The 17,297-nt window shown below is 40.7% G+C and overlaps 1 protein-coding gene across 1 annotated transcript in view; it reads right to left on the reverse strand.

Moving 5' to 3' along the window:
* LOC103151154 (SH3 and multiple ankyrin repeat domains protein 2) overlaps positions 1-17,297 on the reverse strand; it is a 166,012-nt gene that overhangs the window by 134,566 nt on the left and 14,149 nt on the right. The window contains exons 6-8 of the mRNA XM_016681166.1: positions 12,108-12,128; positions 11,948-12,025; positions 1,409-1,475 (exon numbers count right to left, since the gene is read on the reverse strand). Of these exons, the coding sequence (XP_016536652.1) occupies positions 1,409-1,475; positions 11,948-12,025; positions 12,108-12,128 (166 nt within the window). The remainder of the gene's footprint in view (positions 1-1,408; positions 1,476-11,947; positions 12,026-12,107; positions 12,129-17,297) is intronic.

Below are 17,297 nucleotides of genomic sequence, written 5' to 3' on the forward strand. Positions count from 1 at the left end.
GAGGTTATGGTGGGTGGAGGTGGAGGTGGGTGGAGGTGGAGGTGGGTGGGGGTGATGTGGGGGGAGGAGATGGTGGGGGGGGGGAGGTGCAGCTCGTTTGTGTCTGAGTCTCTGCGTCTCGGGTCCTGAGAAATGAATCTTTGGGTTGAAATCGACGGCAGGAGGTTCTCGTCGGGACGCGCTCGCTCCAACAGCTGCAGAGAAGTTTTGGTCATGTTCCACTTTCATCGGGTCGCTGCTGCTGATGAGGTCAACAATGGCAGGATTACATCTTCAGATTAGATTACTGCCTCCCTCAGACTCATCGTTCTCTTCCCTCCATCGTCTACTTTTTATTTATTTGTTTGTTCTTCTGTTCTCATTTTCTCTAATCCCTGAACTGCCTCTGTGGCAGTAGAACCGGGTCGGCGGCGCTCGGTTCTGATCCAGGACCAGGAGTTAACCTGAACCAACTAGCTGATCATTTCCTGAGTTTAACAGGCAACAAAACGAGACCGACTGCAGCTCAGTCCTCCAACCGGTCAAGCAGCTCAGCGCAGTAACATAAGGACAACAACCGTTGCCATGGAGATTCACCAAGCATCAGTAGTCTTACAGATTTAAGTCAAAGTCTCAAACTCGACTTCAGACTCGACTTTTTAACTTAAAGACTTGAAACTTGACTTGGACTCGTGGACACTGGTTTGGAGTCAACCTGGCTACGTAAAGCAACATTTTATCAGATGTTGAGACTTCGCCTGGCTGCAACAAACAGGAAGTAGAGGTGGAAAACTAGCATGAACTGCAGATGTGAGAAAAACTGAGAGTTCTTCCATTTTTCAGTTTCATGCCTCTGGTAAGGCACAGACCCAGCAGTGGGTGGCAGCATTTGCTACATCAGAACTTATTCAACACATTTGTTTCCATCTATTCTTTAGCACAATAACTCAGCTCAAGGCAGCGTGAAAATCTCTTTCTCAAACTGAAGTTATTGAATATTGCCATTTAAATAAAAAGCATTGATTGAAACACCACTAACTGAATAAACAATGGTGACGTTTTGTTGCTAAGAGAAGGACTTGTTTTGCAGATCTGTGTTAAAAAATCCCAACCAGCTCTACAGCTTCACATCCAACCAGAGCGCATTTCCACACAACAACTGAATGAAATAAAACCTGATTTAATCAGTTCCTGCAGGACAAACATCCCTCATCCTAACGCCCAGGGACTCCTGGCCAAATCAGCGCCGGGATTGTCCTGGTGCGAGGATAAACTTTCGTTCCCACGGCAACACACTGATAATCCAGCATGGAGATTATAAAGGAAAGTCATTAAAGAGGATGAAAAGATCGGGGGATTTGAAATGTATCCTGAGTGAGATTGAGGAAGAGAGACTCGGCAGGGACAAAATGGAACGATCCGGACTCACCTATATCAGAGTCTTTGTGGTTCTTGATGAGTTCGGCGAGCTCAAAGTTTCCTGCAATAATGGCCACCTGCAGAGGAAAACAAGAAGCCATGAGGGGTTTCATCAGACAGAACATTTTCAGTCCCTTCAGGTTTAAGATTTATTGAAAAATAAACGTCAAACTCAAATTTTCTGATTTAAAACTCGATTTATTTCATCTCCACATCTACAGACTGCGCACTAAAACATGGATATTTCTGTCTAACTCTCTACCTGCCTTTTGGAATGAGTCATGCTATGGGCCTGATCACCATAGCAACCAGTGCTCAAGCTTTCTGAGTCTTCCTGTTTCTTATAATAACCCATCATCTGATAAGTCCTAACTAAAACAGGGATGTTTGGTTTTCAGGAGTTTACAGAAAATAACATTTAATCTGCTAAATTCATTTAATTAAACTATTCTGGCTCATAATCCCATCCATCACTCTATCAACCTTCCCTCCATACAGGACCTATAGAGGTCAAGGGTCAGGAAAAGGGCAACCAACATCTCTGCAGACCCCACACATCCTGGATACATACTGTTTAGGGTTTTACCTTCAGGTGGCGCTACAGAGACAGTTTCTTCCCTCAGTTTGTTTCTCCATTCCCAGATCCAAAACATTTATAAACATGGAGAATAAAAGTGATTCTTTATTTTTTTTGTTTTTAAAGTCAAAGTTATGAATTTTGAAAACAGCTCTACGATTCATTTCAGACGTTTTGGCTTCAGCTCCACTGCAGGACATGACATGGATGCAGAATCAGCAAAGCGACAAAATAAATCCACAAAGGCACAAAAGTCACTAGTCAGAGTGCAGCGCCCCCTCATGGTGGCTCTTTTGCTTCTTTTTCTCCCACTTTATTAATTTTCTTTTTTTGCCCATCTGAAAAAAAGGCTGGTATGTTAGGTGCAATTATTTTCTAAGTATGGTAAAATAATAATAATAATAATAATAATAATAATAATAATAATAATAATAATAATAATAATAATAATAACCAGTTTATTCCTTATTAGTCTTTCCTGTACATTCTGGGTGTTTTTGCATCAGGGATATAGGATCAGTGTGAGCAGTGCTTGTCCACCAGGAGGCAGTAGAGAGGCACCAAACATTTGGACTCAGAGGTTCTGTGCTGACATGCTCAGCAGAACCAGGAGGCTGAAAGAACTCCAGGCTCAGGCAAAGATCATCTCAAAACAGACCGGTCCTTTATAATCTGTGTGCTGCACACACACACACACACACACACACACACACACACACACACACACACACACACACCCCTCATGGGAAACCCAGAAGCATTACATAAGAAAGCCTGCTCTGATTCGTGGAGAGTCGGACAGCAGGTGCCATGAACGCGTCCGTCTCTGCAGGATTAAAAACCTGAACGTCGGTTCTGAGGAAACAGAGAACTAAACGAGGTTTTCCATCAACGTGATGCTTCCTGAGCGTTTATCCAGCTGTAAAACAAAAGGCCTCCTCCAAAATAAAAAGCATGTTAATAAATGTATATTTTTAGCTTATTCCGGGAGGAACATCTGTTTCTTCAGAAGCGGGTGGGGGAGGGGACGGATGCTGGATCTCCCACTCATTCGGAGGATCTCCCAGAGCTCATGCCACTGAGTGTGACGAATCAGTGACTGCTGCTCTGCAAAGAGAAGGCCTCGAATCCACAGGAACCCACCAGCTTCAGCTCACATGGACGGTTTCCTGCAGCATGTCACAAAACGACTTCATCCCATAAACATTCACCGCTCCGTTACTTTAACTTCACCTGAATCCACCGGCTCTGGATCAAAGGGTTCAGATTCAGCTCAATGGTTCATTTGATCCCTGGAATATTTTCAGCTGTTAAACTGAAACTGATCCAGTCACATTCATCCTGAACCAGGAACTGAGCGGATTTTCTCCAGAGACCAACTATAATCACATATTATCCACCAATAAAGTTTAGAGACGCAGAATATTCATATACATTCAGATTCTGTCATTAATTTAATGGACAACTATTGAACAATAAAAGCAGCAAAACAGTCAGTTTACTCAGCTGCACAAACGCATCACTTCCTGCTCCAGATCCAAGTGTCCATAAAATCTGTTTTCTGAAAATGGTGATTAACTGTAAAAATAAAGTTGAAGTAATAGAACAGGAAATCCTGACTTGTTTTTTATTCTGATGTTTTAGAGTCCAACTGCTTCGGTTTTAAATCTGGCCGCCTGTGGAAAACAAACCATTTTAAAAACAATAATTACTTTCACCTGAGCACCAGGAGCATCCTAACGTTTATTGCTTCACAGCTTTTGACCCATCATTTACTTGCAACATATTAAAAATGAAAATAACAAATCCATGAAAGAATTAAATGATTATCTAGACGAAATGAAAGCATGGTTGCATCTTGATTGTTTTTGCTTCTTTTTCTATTTATAGAAAATAAGAGAAGTCTCAGTCGCTTTAATCCAAATCCAGTCCGTTTGGTGATTAAACCAAACGGACTACGGTTCGAATGCTAATCGAACCGTAGATCGCCTAAAAAGCAGGAAGTGGACTACAGTGCAGGGCATTCTGGGTAAAGACAACCACAGCTAACGTGCTAGCCAAGCGAAGGAGAAATCCTCCAACCGCCAAAATCCTTCTCCTAAAATCTGACGCCTCCATCTTGTTTCCATCTGGTGAAGAAGGAAGTTGCTCTCAGTGTCTTCAGAGGTTTTTGTGTCGTTTCCTTCAGTGGTTCTTGGTGCAGCGCCCCCACAGGCCAGGAGGGGAACAGGTTGGTTTGACTCAGAACCACAGCAGCTGGAGGTGGAGCAGATGATGAAGGGACACAAATCCCTCTGTCACTAATGTGTTAATATTTTAGTCTGAAGATAGAAATATAAGCTCAGCTAAGGTTACTGTGAAGCACTGAAACAGACGTTTGTCTTTGAAACCACCACTGAATTCCTGTAAACTCATCTCCACTGAAACACAAAGCCCAACACAACTAAACCAGAGCAGCAGGGGGCACTCTCAAGTCTCTTTTTAGCAGCGAGTGATCAGCAAGCTGCTAACCAATGAGCTGCAGGAAACACAATTTATCTCTCATTATCATCCTGCCGCCCACAATCAACACCACTACTGCCATGGCCGCCCCCACATCCATTCTCTTCCTGGTCTCCGCTGGTTGTCAGGGAGACAAATGGTTGTGTATAACAGGAAGGGGGTAAAGATGTGGAGGAGCTTTCAGAGACACTTTCAGCCAAGTGGAACACCAGAGAGGAGCAAAAGGTTCTTCAGAGGAACGAAGGAAACTACAGGTCAATACAGACTGGGATTACACTGGAAAACTCATCAGAACATGATGGATCAACTCAACATGCATCTAAAAGTTTTCTAAAGAAACAAAAGATTATCAGCTGATCCATCATCGAGTCAAATAAACCGGACTATAAAGAATCAACAAACAGCTTCACCAGGAAATGTTAATATATTGTTTCTACTGCTGCAGGCTAATAAGATCATGCATTACTGCAGTAAGTACATAAAATGGTTCCACATTCATAAGCAACCTAATGTCTAAAGACCCAAATATTTCCACCTAATCTTAGACAAAATTTCAGATTTGACCATAAAACATAATTTTTTTTATAGCTGAGCTTCCTGCAGCTTCATTTAATGTTTAATTTGCTAAAAAGGGAAAGAAAAGCTGTAAATCTGAAGAAATATTTACATATTTAATGCTCTGGGAGGAAAAGAAACATCGTTTTTATCTGAAGTGTCATGGGATCTCGGAGCGCCGCTGTCTCCGTGGTGACAGCGACTTCCTGCACAGCCGGAGGGAGCCGGTTGGGTTGGCAACAGAAACATGTCAGCCAGGAGCGCCTGAAGGCAGCACCGGATCACGCTCTCCAGGATGCCGAGCCGAGTTGACAGCAGGTCTCTGGGGAGTTGGAGCGAGTTTATCTGAAGAAGACGACAGAACTCAGTGGAAACAATCCGTCCATCCAGAACCACCGCAGGTCCAGATGAGTCCAGATGAACCGTTCAGTTCCTCATGTCACCGATCAGTCAGCGGTTCTGATCTAGTTCTTCTGCCACCTCTCTGTCTGCTTCTGGTGGCTCACCTCCCATAAACGGTAAATAAACTGAATTTATAAACTGGTTTCTAGTCAAACTGACCAATCAAAGCTCCAGAGTCACGTTCACCCATAACGACACATTGATATGCTGATTGATCAGCAACGTGGGGAGAAGTGAGGCACATCCACCCTAACCCAGCCTGGTAAAAACCAGCCTGTTGTTCATACGGAGGGTCTGAACTCAAAACTCACTTCAGAAGGATTTCTGTCTGCTGCAGGTAAGCCACTGACTGTGTCAACTACTCACAGAACCCCACCTCAGTAACTTCCTAACTGTCCCTTTAAGGCTTAGACTGGGAGCGACAGAGTGGGAACAGAAAAGGGAGAAATGTGGAGAATGGAGGAATGTTTTGATGAAAATGGAGACATTTGGTTTTTAAAGGTTGAAGAGATCAGAAAGATCCACAGATCAGACTGGAGAGATGAGAAACACAACATGAAGAGCCGCTTTGTCGAAATCTATAAAAGTTTCACATCAAGAAAACAAAGAACTCAGAGAAAACAGCTGAATTTTTGTTTTGCTCTGGTTTTCCTTTTCTGTTGCCTTAAACAATACATCTTTTAAAGAGCGCCGAGAAACACACACACACACCCACACACACACACACACACACACACTTTTCCACAGATGCTGAACTGAGACATGATGTTATCAGATGGCATGGCCGCCACACGCCCACAGGCCTTGCAGGGAGCGCCTCATTCAGCCGTGGCAGCAAAGCGTTTCAGGAATCGGCTCCAGTTGTTGGTTTGGCTCCTAATGATGGAGCCATCAAACCGGTTTCCTCTTCAGCTGAGAAACATGCAGAGCGTTTGCTCCATATGAACACAGACATGAACTGAACTCCAGCCTTCATAACGTCGTCCAGCTGCATCAGATCTGGGCTAAAAGCCCCACCACCTTCATCATGGCAAATCTGGCAGTTTTGGTTGGAAATGATGCATCTTCCATTGTTTTTAGAAACGCAAATCAGACTCTACACTAATGAAAAGATGTCACATGGACATTATGGATATATTGAATATTATGGGCATTTAAGCCTCAACAGCTTCATCCAAGGCATTTTAAATTATAGTGTTGGACCAACAGTCCAACACTATAATTGTAATTACCTTAAAAGGGACTTATTATGCTTTCTTTTAAAGAGGTTAGGAAACGTTTACAGGCTATAAAATCATGTTAATTATATATATTTTAAACAAAAGCATTCTTAGATAATGAGATTTTAGTCTCTGCTCAGTTCTGCCTATTTTCAGAATGAGCGCCGTCACTTTAATGCATATCAGTACTGGTGGCCACGCCCCCAACTCTGTTTACACATATACATGTGAAAATGGCTGCACATAGATGCACAGTTACACAACAGCACAGGTTTTTGAAATGGCTCGTTTTCCAGACACCAAAAGAAGAGACCCAAATGGAGAAAAAAAAAAGTGCAAATTGTGAACTTTGGTATGAATGTTAGGTCCTACAGCCTTCAAAGGGCTGCACTGCACATAAAGTCACTTCCTTTCACAATGTCTCAAACTTATTTGAGTCTTAAAATATAAACATTTTTAATAACCAGACAATTTCAAACTGCTGTAAGTTTGCGCCTGGGCTTTAAGTAAACTTGATTTATTTTTAATCTTTGTCGTCTAACTCGTATTTGTAACTGTGAAGTTAATTAGATTTTTCCTTAAAAAGCTCATAACTGTCACATTTGTTTCAAGCACATCTAGAGAGCCGTTTCTGAACAAAGGAAAACACGTTTTCTCAGTTTAAAGCTGCTTTCCTTTCATCGTTTAACGTATTTTCACCATGATAGGTAGTTAATTTGTGTGTTTGAGCTTCTTTCTGTTGTTTTGCTGAGGTACGGCAGTGTGGGTGGGAATGTGTGTTCGAGCTCTCCGTCTAGATGCATTCCTGTTTAGAGTTATGTAATGTTTCTGCTCTGATATTCAGGATTTTTCAAAATGCAAATAAAACTGAGATGAAGCATTTGAAGAGGATGACCTTTTAATGCATTCAAATTTATTGGTGCAGCGGCTTGAACCCAATTTATTCTACCGTGTTGTGGTTTCTAATTCCAATGATATTTAATTACTTCTGACCTGTTTTATTGATGTCACCTGCTCTCTTGTCTGCTGTTTTATTCCTACAAATATTTAGTTCATTTTTTTTCTGCATCGTAAACTCTCGAGATCAACAGATTAAAAATCCTTTAGAAATGTAAAAGCTACGAGAACTGAACCAAATCAACTATGACGATGAAACTGGAACAACATCAACAATTCCCATCAGTCTGTGAGATTTTAAGACCATCTGAACTCCATCATTCTGCAAAGAGGAAAGGTTGAAGGAAAACAAGATGGCAGACAGCAGGACGTCTGGCAGCACAAACTCCTCCAGCTCGGTGGTGGAGGGATGATGATGTGGGCTGGTTTTCACGCATTCAGCAGGTTTTGACCTCCACATGGAAAAGTGACTCCATCAGTCAGACAGATGAAGTTTGGTCCTAACTGGGTCATCAACAAGACAATGATCCCACCGGAATGGCCTAGTCAAATTCCACACCTCAAACTAAACGAAAACCTGCCTGAACTACAGGGAAGCTGGAAAGAATCTGGGATCTTCAGTGATTTTCTACATGAGGTCAAAGTTCAAAGCTTGATCATATTTATCATATCCTAAAGTTGAACCATAAAACTAGAAGCCACTTCAAAACAGTCAGAAGATGTAAAATAAATTAAACCATGGATGTCAAGGAAACCACATGAAAATGTTTCCAAAAGCTTTTTTTTATTATTTTTTATTAATTTGCAAGAAAAATAATGAATAAATGGACCTGGACATGACCCTGACCGTATCGTCCTCTGAGCTGCAGGACAGTCTCAGCTTTTAAAAGTCCTGAAGCTCAGATTCCTCTGGTCTTTACCTGTTTCAGCTTCCTGCTCTTCCATCTGTAAAACAGGCATAAACTTGTTGGATTCGGCTCTGGGCTTCATGTGTAGGAGGAGAGTGCAACAATGATAAAGATAGTAAGTGCAAGAGAGCGATTTTTTTCCTCCACTCAACAACAAGTGAGAGTCCAACACGTTTAGTGGCTGCTTGATGTTCAGCCGCTGAGCCTGCTGTCAGGAAAATAACGGCTGTTTGTTTCTCTTCTGCAGCAGATTTCTACTTGGCCGCCCAGTTAAGCTGAACGTCCTCACTTCTGAGGGACAGCAGCTGCTGGGTCTTATTGTCAGCAATCTTTGGCTTTTGTAGGGAAGGAAATCATCTCACTATCACAGAGAATCGCTTTGCTTTAAAAAGCAGTGCAGCGATAAAAGAAGCGTGTTGCATAATACTTAACAACAACAGCTTTGATTTACCAATAGATCCAGTTAAGTGAAAAATCTGAGAGAAACTCCAACAACTAAACTCTGAGCCCACAGAATAAGTTCATTGGTGATGGTGTTGTGCACCGCTAACTGAAATGTTAAAGCACCAATCAAAAATATTAGTTCTGTTAATGCTAAAGCAATACACCAACATGGTATTTAGCAGAAGCTAATGCTAAAGCACTAAATATAACCCTGCTAATACCAACCACGTCTCAATGATTTTATGAGCAAATTTGTCATTGCACACCTTCCTGTACGGTTTGCGCTTCAAGAAATTATTACAGAACTCATCTGGAAAAATGTATCTAGGGGACACTAGATGCTCTAAACATCTTCATTATCACAAAAACACTCGCACTAGCCAAAAAAATTAGCTGCGCTGTCAGCTTATTAGCAGAAGTGTGTCCATCACTATCTACTGTATCATGCTGTTTTTATTTTAATTATGTAAAGCACTCTGAAATGCCTTGCTGCTGAAATCTGCTATACAAATAAAATTTGATTGATTGATTGATTGATACAGACATGAATATGCTTGGACTACAGATTCAGATTTCTAAGACTAAAACTGATCTGAGTCTATATTCAGTTTCAGAGATCTAGAAGGAAATCCAAATCAAATCACACAAGCTGACCCACATCAGGGCTCACCCTGTGTCTCTTGACTCAGCAAAGCCAAGAAACACATTTAAAAGCTGTGAGAAGACAGAGAGGACTGAACCCATAACCAAACAAAACACCTGCTGTTAGATCCCGGACGAGCCCCCAAATTATTACATCCTGAGATGATAAGCAGACAAGCCTGAGGGGGGCATCCTGACATCATGGGCATATTTACACTAGAGAAGCAATTTATCTGCATTAACACATCAGTATGGGTTCAGTAAATAAATGATATGAAGAACTGATGTTTATTTCCATCTTTCTGCTGTTTGTTTCTGGGCTGGGAGTAGACGGGGTCATGTGGTATTTGTTTGGTCATGTGACTGATGGTGAGGCAAAGCAGGTGTCAGCAGTGTCCTTGTCTTTTCCCACTGTTGTAAGTGTATGGAAACATACATATATATATAGTTTTAGTAAATATTGGATACTGGCCATAACAGCATGTTAATAGCTCAGTGCATCCCTGATTTTCACCAAACTATACAGCCAGTTTTAAGCTGCTTATGGTTCCTGTAAAGTGTCAAACTTCACAGTATCATGAAAACTTATTATTTTTTTCTAGATTTTGTTCAGTGCAGTTTGTTCACAGAAATCAAGCTCCAGGGAAACGGCTAAATTTAAGCCTCGGCTGTAGTCAGACTCTGACTAACAGTGATGTGATTTCAGTTCATCCTGCCCTCCCTCTCTGTGAAACGCTCAGCTAATGAAACGCTCCACTGGAGTGGATGTGGAGGACCTCGAGGACCCCGTGGGACTGCCTTTCGTAAATGCCTGCCTGGATAAGGCTCTTTTGTAACTTAGGCGTAGGTTATGAGTCAAACATATCAGTTGGAACTTAGTCCTTTGCAGGATTTTCCCCTCATAAAACATGCACAGCAGTGCAGGTTCACTCTGCATAAGGAGAAATCCTCAGTTTGGACCACAGATGTCAGATTAGACTCTTACAGGATGATAGCATGAAGTAAAATCACTCTGATTTTAACGTATTCACACAAACAAAACCAAAATGTAAAACATCAAATCTTTAATTTTAAGCAGAAGCAAACTTTTCTTTCTATTCCTGCTGAAACTTATTATTACAGATTTGGCTCAGCTTAATTAACTGGAAATAACATTTCCAAACATGTGAAAACTGTAGGAAACGTTTTCAGGCAGCTGACCACATCAGCCCCTTCAGGTCTTCATGATTCTGCGATTGAGGAAATTCACACAAATGTTTCAGAGAAATGATTAAAACCATTGGGTCTACGTTGACTGCCAACTCCCACCTGCAGGTGGCAGTATCTCTTACTTTTACTACACTGCTGCCTCAGTTCTACTGATATGGAGCAACAAAAATCAAGCTAATTTCTTTATGTCCAGTCTGTCAGCTTATTTTTTTTTTGCATCTTTTTTCTTCTACATATAGATTTTGAAAGGGAAATGAGGACAAAATATTGCAAAATTCCTTACAAATATTTCCAACGTAGCTCCACAAAATCAGTGATTTTTAATTGCAAAATTTCTGGAGGGACTGCAAAACGTTCACTTCCTTGCCAACATAACCAGTACCACCATGAAGAGATGAGAAATGTTGTTCACTTCATCTGTCTGTGGTCATAATGTTATGCCTGACATGTTGTAGGGCCTGAAACTCGGCCCAGTGAAACTCTGATTTGGTTGCAGTCACCTCCAACTTTCTTAAAATAGCAGCATCAGTGCTCCTATTTTGGTTTTCAAACTTTTGAAATAAATGTCAGATTTCATCCGATGTTTGTGACAGTGTGACGCCGGCACAGCGGACAACCAGGTACCGATCTGCAGCGGAAAGTTTAGCAACATTTTCTGCAGAAATGTAATTTAAAACGTTTGTTTGCAGCAAAAAGAACATTTAATGTTTGCAGAAATAATTAGAGTGGCTCATGAACACGCCCTACGTGAAAACATTGTTGTGCAACCCTGAGCATTCATGCACACACATTAAACTTTGGCGTGTTCATGTTTCATATTAGTGCACGGTGCGTTAGCTCTAAATCAAACATTTTCACGCTATTTCAATAAATTCAAGCGCATCAGAGTCGTCCTTTCTGCGCCCGACTGAAACGAATCCCAAAAAGACGGTCGGCATTTCACGCTCACTCGCTGCTCTCCTCCAAGACTTTAATTACAACATTTCCATTATTGGCCAAGAAAGCGTTTGCATCCTTGGTTGAAACTGACCTTGGCTGTTTCCCCACTGTTGCCATGGCAACAAATGAGATGAGGAGAATATGCTGCTACTAAAAATGTTTTCCCCACACTCTAAAAGCTGCAATAAATCACCAAGAATTGGCTAAAAATAGCAGCAATTACTTTTTTTTATTTATTTATATTTCGCCCGTACCTGAAATGGAGTCTGGCTGTTGTAGTTCTTCACTTCCTTGTCAGCTCCACGGACCAGCAGCACTCTGGCACAGTTATCCTGAGAGGGAGAAAAGAAAAAAACATGAAGTAAAACGAACCAGAAACCATCCTAAACATCCGATTCCTGTAAGTTCTCCTACTTTGTTCTGGAAGAACAGCGATTATCTTCCAGTGACAGAGTTTCCCAAGAAGCCAGAGGAGCAGGAACAGGAAAGAGTGTTCAAACGTCTAAACATGTCATTACTAAGGGAGAGGCAGCAGGAGCATGGACGACCTGCACGAGGAGTGGAGCTTCTTCTGCTTCAAGTGAATCTGTTGCTCCACTCCGACAGGAAGAGGGAGCGCGGGGAAGAGAGAGAAGAAGAGCGCTGGAGCGAGCTGAGGGGTTTGAATCTGCTGCACATCTCGCCCACAATGTGCTGCACCACGCATGCACCGCGCTCACATACATGAATATAAATACTTTTTTTAGAGCCACAATGAGCTGTGGAGAGTTGGCAGGAGAATCACAAACTGAAGCACAGCCATGATCTGAGCAGAGCAGTCAGCTCCTTCCATACGTTCTGCCATGAGAAGCTTTCCCTCCTCATTTAAAACCAGATCCTCCGGGTTATTTTTACCCGTTCACCTGGACGGCAGCCAGTCCTCCAACACGCTGTCCTTTCTCCTCAGAAACGCTCAGAAATGAGAATCACTCCGGACAAACGGAAGCAAAGCTGTTTGTAAAATTAATTAAAAGAGGAGCAGAAACAAAGATGGAGGGATCTAAGCGAGAAAGGTCAGAGCAGAAAGGTTCACGATTCTCCCTGGAAACTTCGATACCATGGAAACTCCTCCTGGGTTGATGGGCGTCACTTTAAAAATGATTCACCAAAAACTAAAGCTCACCCAACGGTTCAGTTAGGAGCCTCAAACAGAAAGGGAAAGTCCTTCACAAAGATACCCAGCTGGATTTAGGTCTGGACTTTGATTAGGCCATTCTAACCCATGAAGCTGCTTTGCTCTGGCTGTGAGTTCAGGATGGTTGTCCTGCTAAAAGGTGAAGCTCCACCCCATTCTTAGGTCTTCTGCAGCCTTTCATCAATCTAGGAAGGGGTCAAAGGTCGTCTACACTCCATTTCAACGACATTTCGGACTTTAGGTTTCTTGTTTTTCTGTCCCAGCAGATCCAGTCAGGATCAGCATGAGCAATTTTCAGAGAAATTACCAAAAAAAAACAAAAGTTCAGAAACCACAGGCATCAGAGAGCAGGTCAAAGGTCATGAAAGGACGATTTGAAAAAGACCAAACAAAACAAGATAATGGGTGAAAAGCTAAAAACAAACTTCATGCAAAGTTGTTCTCTTAAAAAATAGAACAAAAAAAGACGTGTAACGAAGTCCTTCAGTCAGACGAGACGTTTGACCACAAAACAAGATAAATCAGCACCGACTCTTCATTTCAGCCGGTCGGCACGGCGCCGATGATGGACCAGGGAAACTCACTGGTTTTAGTTTTTAAATGTCAGAAATTGTTGTTCATATTTCTCATTTAAAAAGATGAAAGTAAAAAAAGTGAGAAGGGAAAATCTGTTTTTCATTTAGTTGCCCAATATCTGTTCACATACAGATTTTCTATAAACAAGCCAAAACATCACCTTTACTTTGTTAAACATTCATGTTTGACATTCTGGATTAACTGAGAGAAATATGGTGATTAATAAAAATAATCACAGAGCGGATCAACGTGGAGCAGGTTTACCTAAAAACAACAGAACTCTCCTCAGTCCAGCTTTATGTTTTTATCAAGTTGCATCGAATGAATCTCAGTTTTGGGGATTTTTCTCACACAGATATGAGAATAATTTATCTGAAAAGTTTCTGCCAGCAGCTCATTTTCAGTCATGACTGTTAAAATTACAGTTAATCCTTTATGACTGATCAGCAGGAGAACTGAGCCAGTATTATATTTTGACTCTTTACTGGTTTTCAACAGATATTTTAAGTTGCTGAGATTTGAAAGCATCAGAGGGAATCTCTTCTTTAAAAGCCAAACTGAGAGCAGCGAGTTAAACGCTCTGATGAGCTGCAGCACAAACGATGCTGACCTGCAGCCAGAGGCTTCAAAGACCAGCTGCAGGTCAAGTGGCGTTTGGAGTGGGATACAGGGACTTTCACAGCTCGGTGTGAAAGTCTGACCAGTTCCTCACATCAAGAGAGCCGCCTCCAAACTCTCTGATAAATGCCGACATTTATCCTAAATAAATGTCTTGGATTTTTCATCTGGAAAGAGTCACAGACATAAACTCTGTCTGGGAAAAGACAAAAAAAAGAGTGTCTGATCAGGTCTTCAGAGAAATGCTGACTCTGTTTCCAGAACCAGAAAATCAGGATTGAAAGTCTGTTTGCTGGCAAATAATCTGATAAATGAGCTGCTTTAAACAGTTTCTTTATTTTCCTTTATTATCCTTTAAGCTCTTTGTGTGTGAATGAGCCTTATATGAGTGAACCTGTGTCGGCTCAGAGGAGTGATTGTTTATCATATCCCATTAAATTTCTTTCCAAGATATAAAAGCATCAATTACTAGAGGATAGATTTTAAAAGATGACACATCTTGATTTGCTTTTATTCCTGAATAATTAAAGGTTGGTGGATTATTTTCTTTTCTGTCATCTCAGCTGCTTCACACTCAACTTTTACTTCCTGGAAACTCGTAGAGCAAAACCAGCTAAATGGATTAGATGAACAGGACCTTATAATGTGTGGGTGGTCATTATCGGAGTTATACTTTCATATGGATATGATGAAAAGATTAGCATGAGATACAAAGCAGAGCGCTCTTTACATTGAACTTCAGCTGTTCACAGCAATTAGAGGAAGAAAGACTTTCCTCCTGGGATCGGCTGAACTGCACCGCCTCAAACATCATCAATACTAGCAGGGACAGTAAATAATTCGTCTCCTGGGAAGAAGAAATGGAGCGGAGCAGAAAGAAAGGAAGCTGAGCTAAATGAGTTAAAGCTCTCAACTCTGCAGTTTCATTCTGTTCTGGTAGAAATCACGGCCGCTGGTCTGAGAGGAGCTCAGGTTTGTCAGAACGCTGAACTGAACAATGAGGAACATGGAGGAAACGCAGGTCGTCTCCATCAGGGGCTGCGAGTTCGGATCCTGCAAAGGAGTCTGTTCTGTGAAGCTAACCGCTAGCTAACCGCTACAGGAGCCGTTTAAAAGTTAAAATTATCTGCAACAGTTTGTTATTTATCCTGTCATAAGAGGGAAGAGTGGAGGTTCATTTTCTGAAGACATATTTTTTTAAACCTTGTTATTCATTCATTTCTAAATGCCAGCTTCAAAATAAATATCTTATTAGCAAGACAAACATTAAGTTCAAAACTAAGCAAAATATTTCTAATCAATAGGGCTGTGTAATAATATCGATTTTGCGATATACATCAATATTTTCTTGCCTAGAAAAAAGTCGATATTCATCCGCAAGTATAACATCCAACTGTCACCTTGCTCTCATTCCTTCAGATGTTAAGTGTCAGGGTTAAAAGGTATCACACTATGCAGAGCAGGTATTTGGTGCACTTTATTTACTTTACAAATGCATGTAAGCTACAGTTTGTACTGTTTCAATTAAAAGAAACATGTTTTCTCACCACTTCTTTGATTCATTTTGTCCAGCTGTCGACTTTAAGTCTGTGTCCATGTCCAACCAGAGCCAGGTATTGTTTAGTTGGTGCTTTTAATCAGTTTTCAGTTAAATTAATTCAATCCAACTCTATAACAGTCACAAAATGTCACCAAAGTCACTCTGTCCCTCTAAAATCTTTCAGAAAATCGCAAAAGTGTATTGAATTGTATTGTTTGCTGAATATCGCAATATATATCATATTGTGCGCAGAATATCGTGTATTGTATCGTATCATATCGTGAGATTATTGTATCACTACAGCCCTAATAATCAAACTAAATATTTACAGACTGAATAATTACTCCTGAGCTAAATATTTAGCTAACATGCAAATTCACTTGCCGATAAGTGGAAGTGGACTATCAAAATAAAAGCTTGGTATTGCAGCCCACCATTTAAATTTATATAAAATATAAATTATTGCTGATGTCACTTCTTTATCATTGTTTCCTAGATCAAAATGTAATATTTTGTTTAGTATCTAAATATCTGTCTTCAGGTAACGACCTGAAACAGAATCAAGATTTTATAAAGTGGAACATCGCAGTCGTAACAAAAAGTAACAAAAAGCAAATTTGATGCTTTTCTGTTAAAATATTCACTTTATTGAGTTTAAATATGTGAACAGGAGCAACAGTTTCAGCTGTGATAGAAAAGAACAGTTTATATCAGCAAATACAGCAGGGTGAATAAAACGGATGAACATATGAATGATGTCATGAAGGCAGAACCGAACCCAGAACAGGTTTCTGGTAACGATGAACAACAGGGGTCATATGTCGGCTCAGCGGTCCATCCAAAGGCCAGACGGAGAACCATCACGTTGAACATTTCTCTTATTGGGAATAATTCACTTCGAAGGATTATATCGTGAAATAACGAGCAGTCAGCGTCTTACCAGCATCAGTGGTACTTATGGTTTTTAATTAAGAATATGGATCAGAAATCTGAATTTGATACAAAGTTTTGGACTAAATATGAAGTGACAGCGGACAAAAATGTACACATGCAAAAGCCTTCAAATAAAAAAAGAAATATTCTCATACTGAAATATGAATTTATATTCAGAAATCGTGTCAAAGTAAAACTAAAGAATCAATCTGGATTTGTTCATGTTTCCGGCTCAAAAAAATGTTTTCATATTTATTTAATTTTCCCACCATTTTCTGCTGGAATCTGTATGATTTAGTGGATTCTATTATTGGAGCTGAAATGTTTCTAGTCACCAGGGAAACAGAGAGACGTCATAAGAAGCTCGTTTGATTTAAAGAGCAGGAAAAGGAGTTTTATCTCCTGACCACTTGTGGATGTGTTACATGAGAAAATGTCTTTTCTTTTAATGATTAATAAAGCTGATCAGGCTGGAAAGTTTGTCAAACAGTGATAATGAAAGTTTAGTTTTTTACTAAAAATACTGAATATTAACATTCTGCATCAAAGCCAGAATTTTTACCTTCAGGTCACTGCAAACTTCTCTTTCCAGCAGAAACGTCTATGATTGGTGGCGACAGGAAACCTGCATGTTTGTCGGCTCACCTCGTTTTTTTTGTTTGTTTTTGCCTGGTTGTTGTTTTTTCTGCTCACCTGGTTGTTGTTTTTTCTGCTCACCTGGTTGTTGTTTTTTCTGCTCACCTGGTTGTTGTTTTTTCTGCTC

Source organism: Poecilia formosa, unplaced genomic scaffold (assembly GCF_000485575.1).
Source record: "Poecilia formosa unplaced genomic scaffold, Poecilia_formosa-5.1.2 Scaffold272, whole genome shotgun sequence".
In the NCBI taxonomy this organism is placed as follows: Eukaryota; Metazoa; Chordata; class Actinopteri; order Cyprinodontiformes; family Poeciliidae; genus Poecilia; species Poecilia formosa.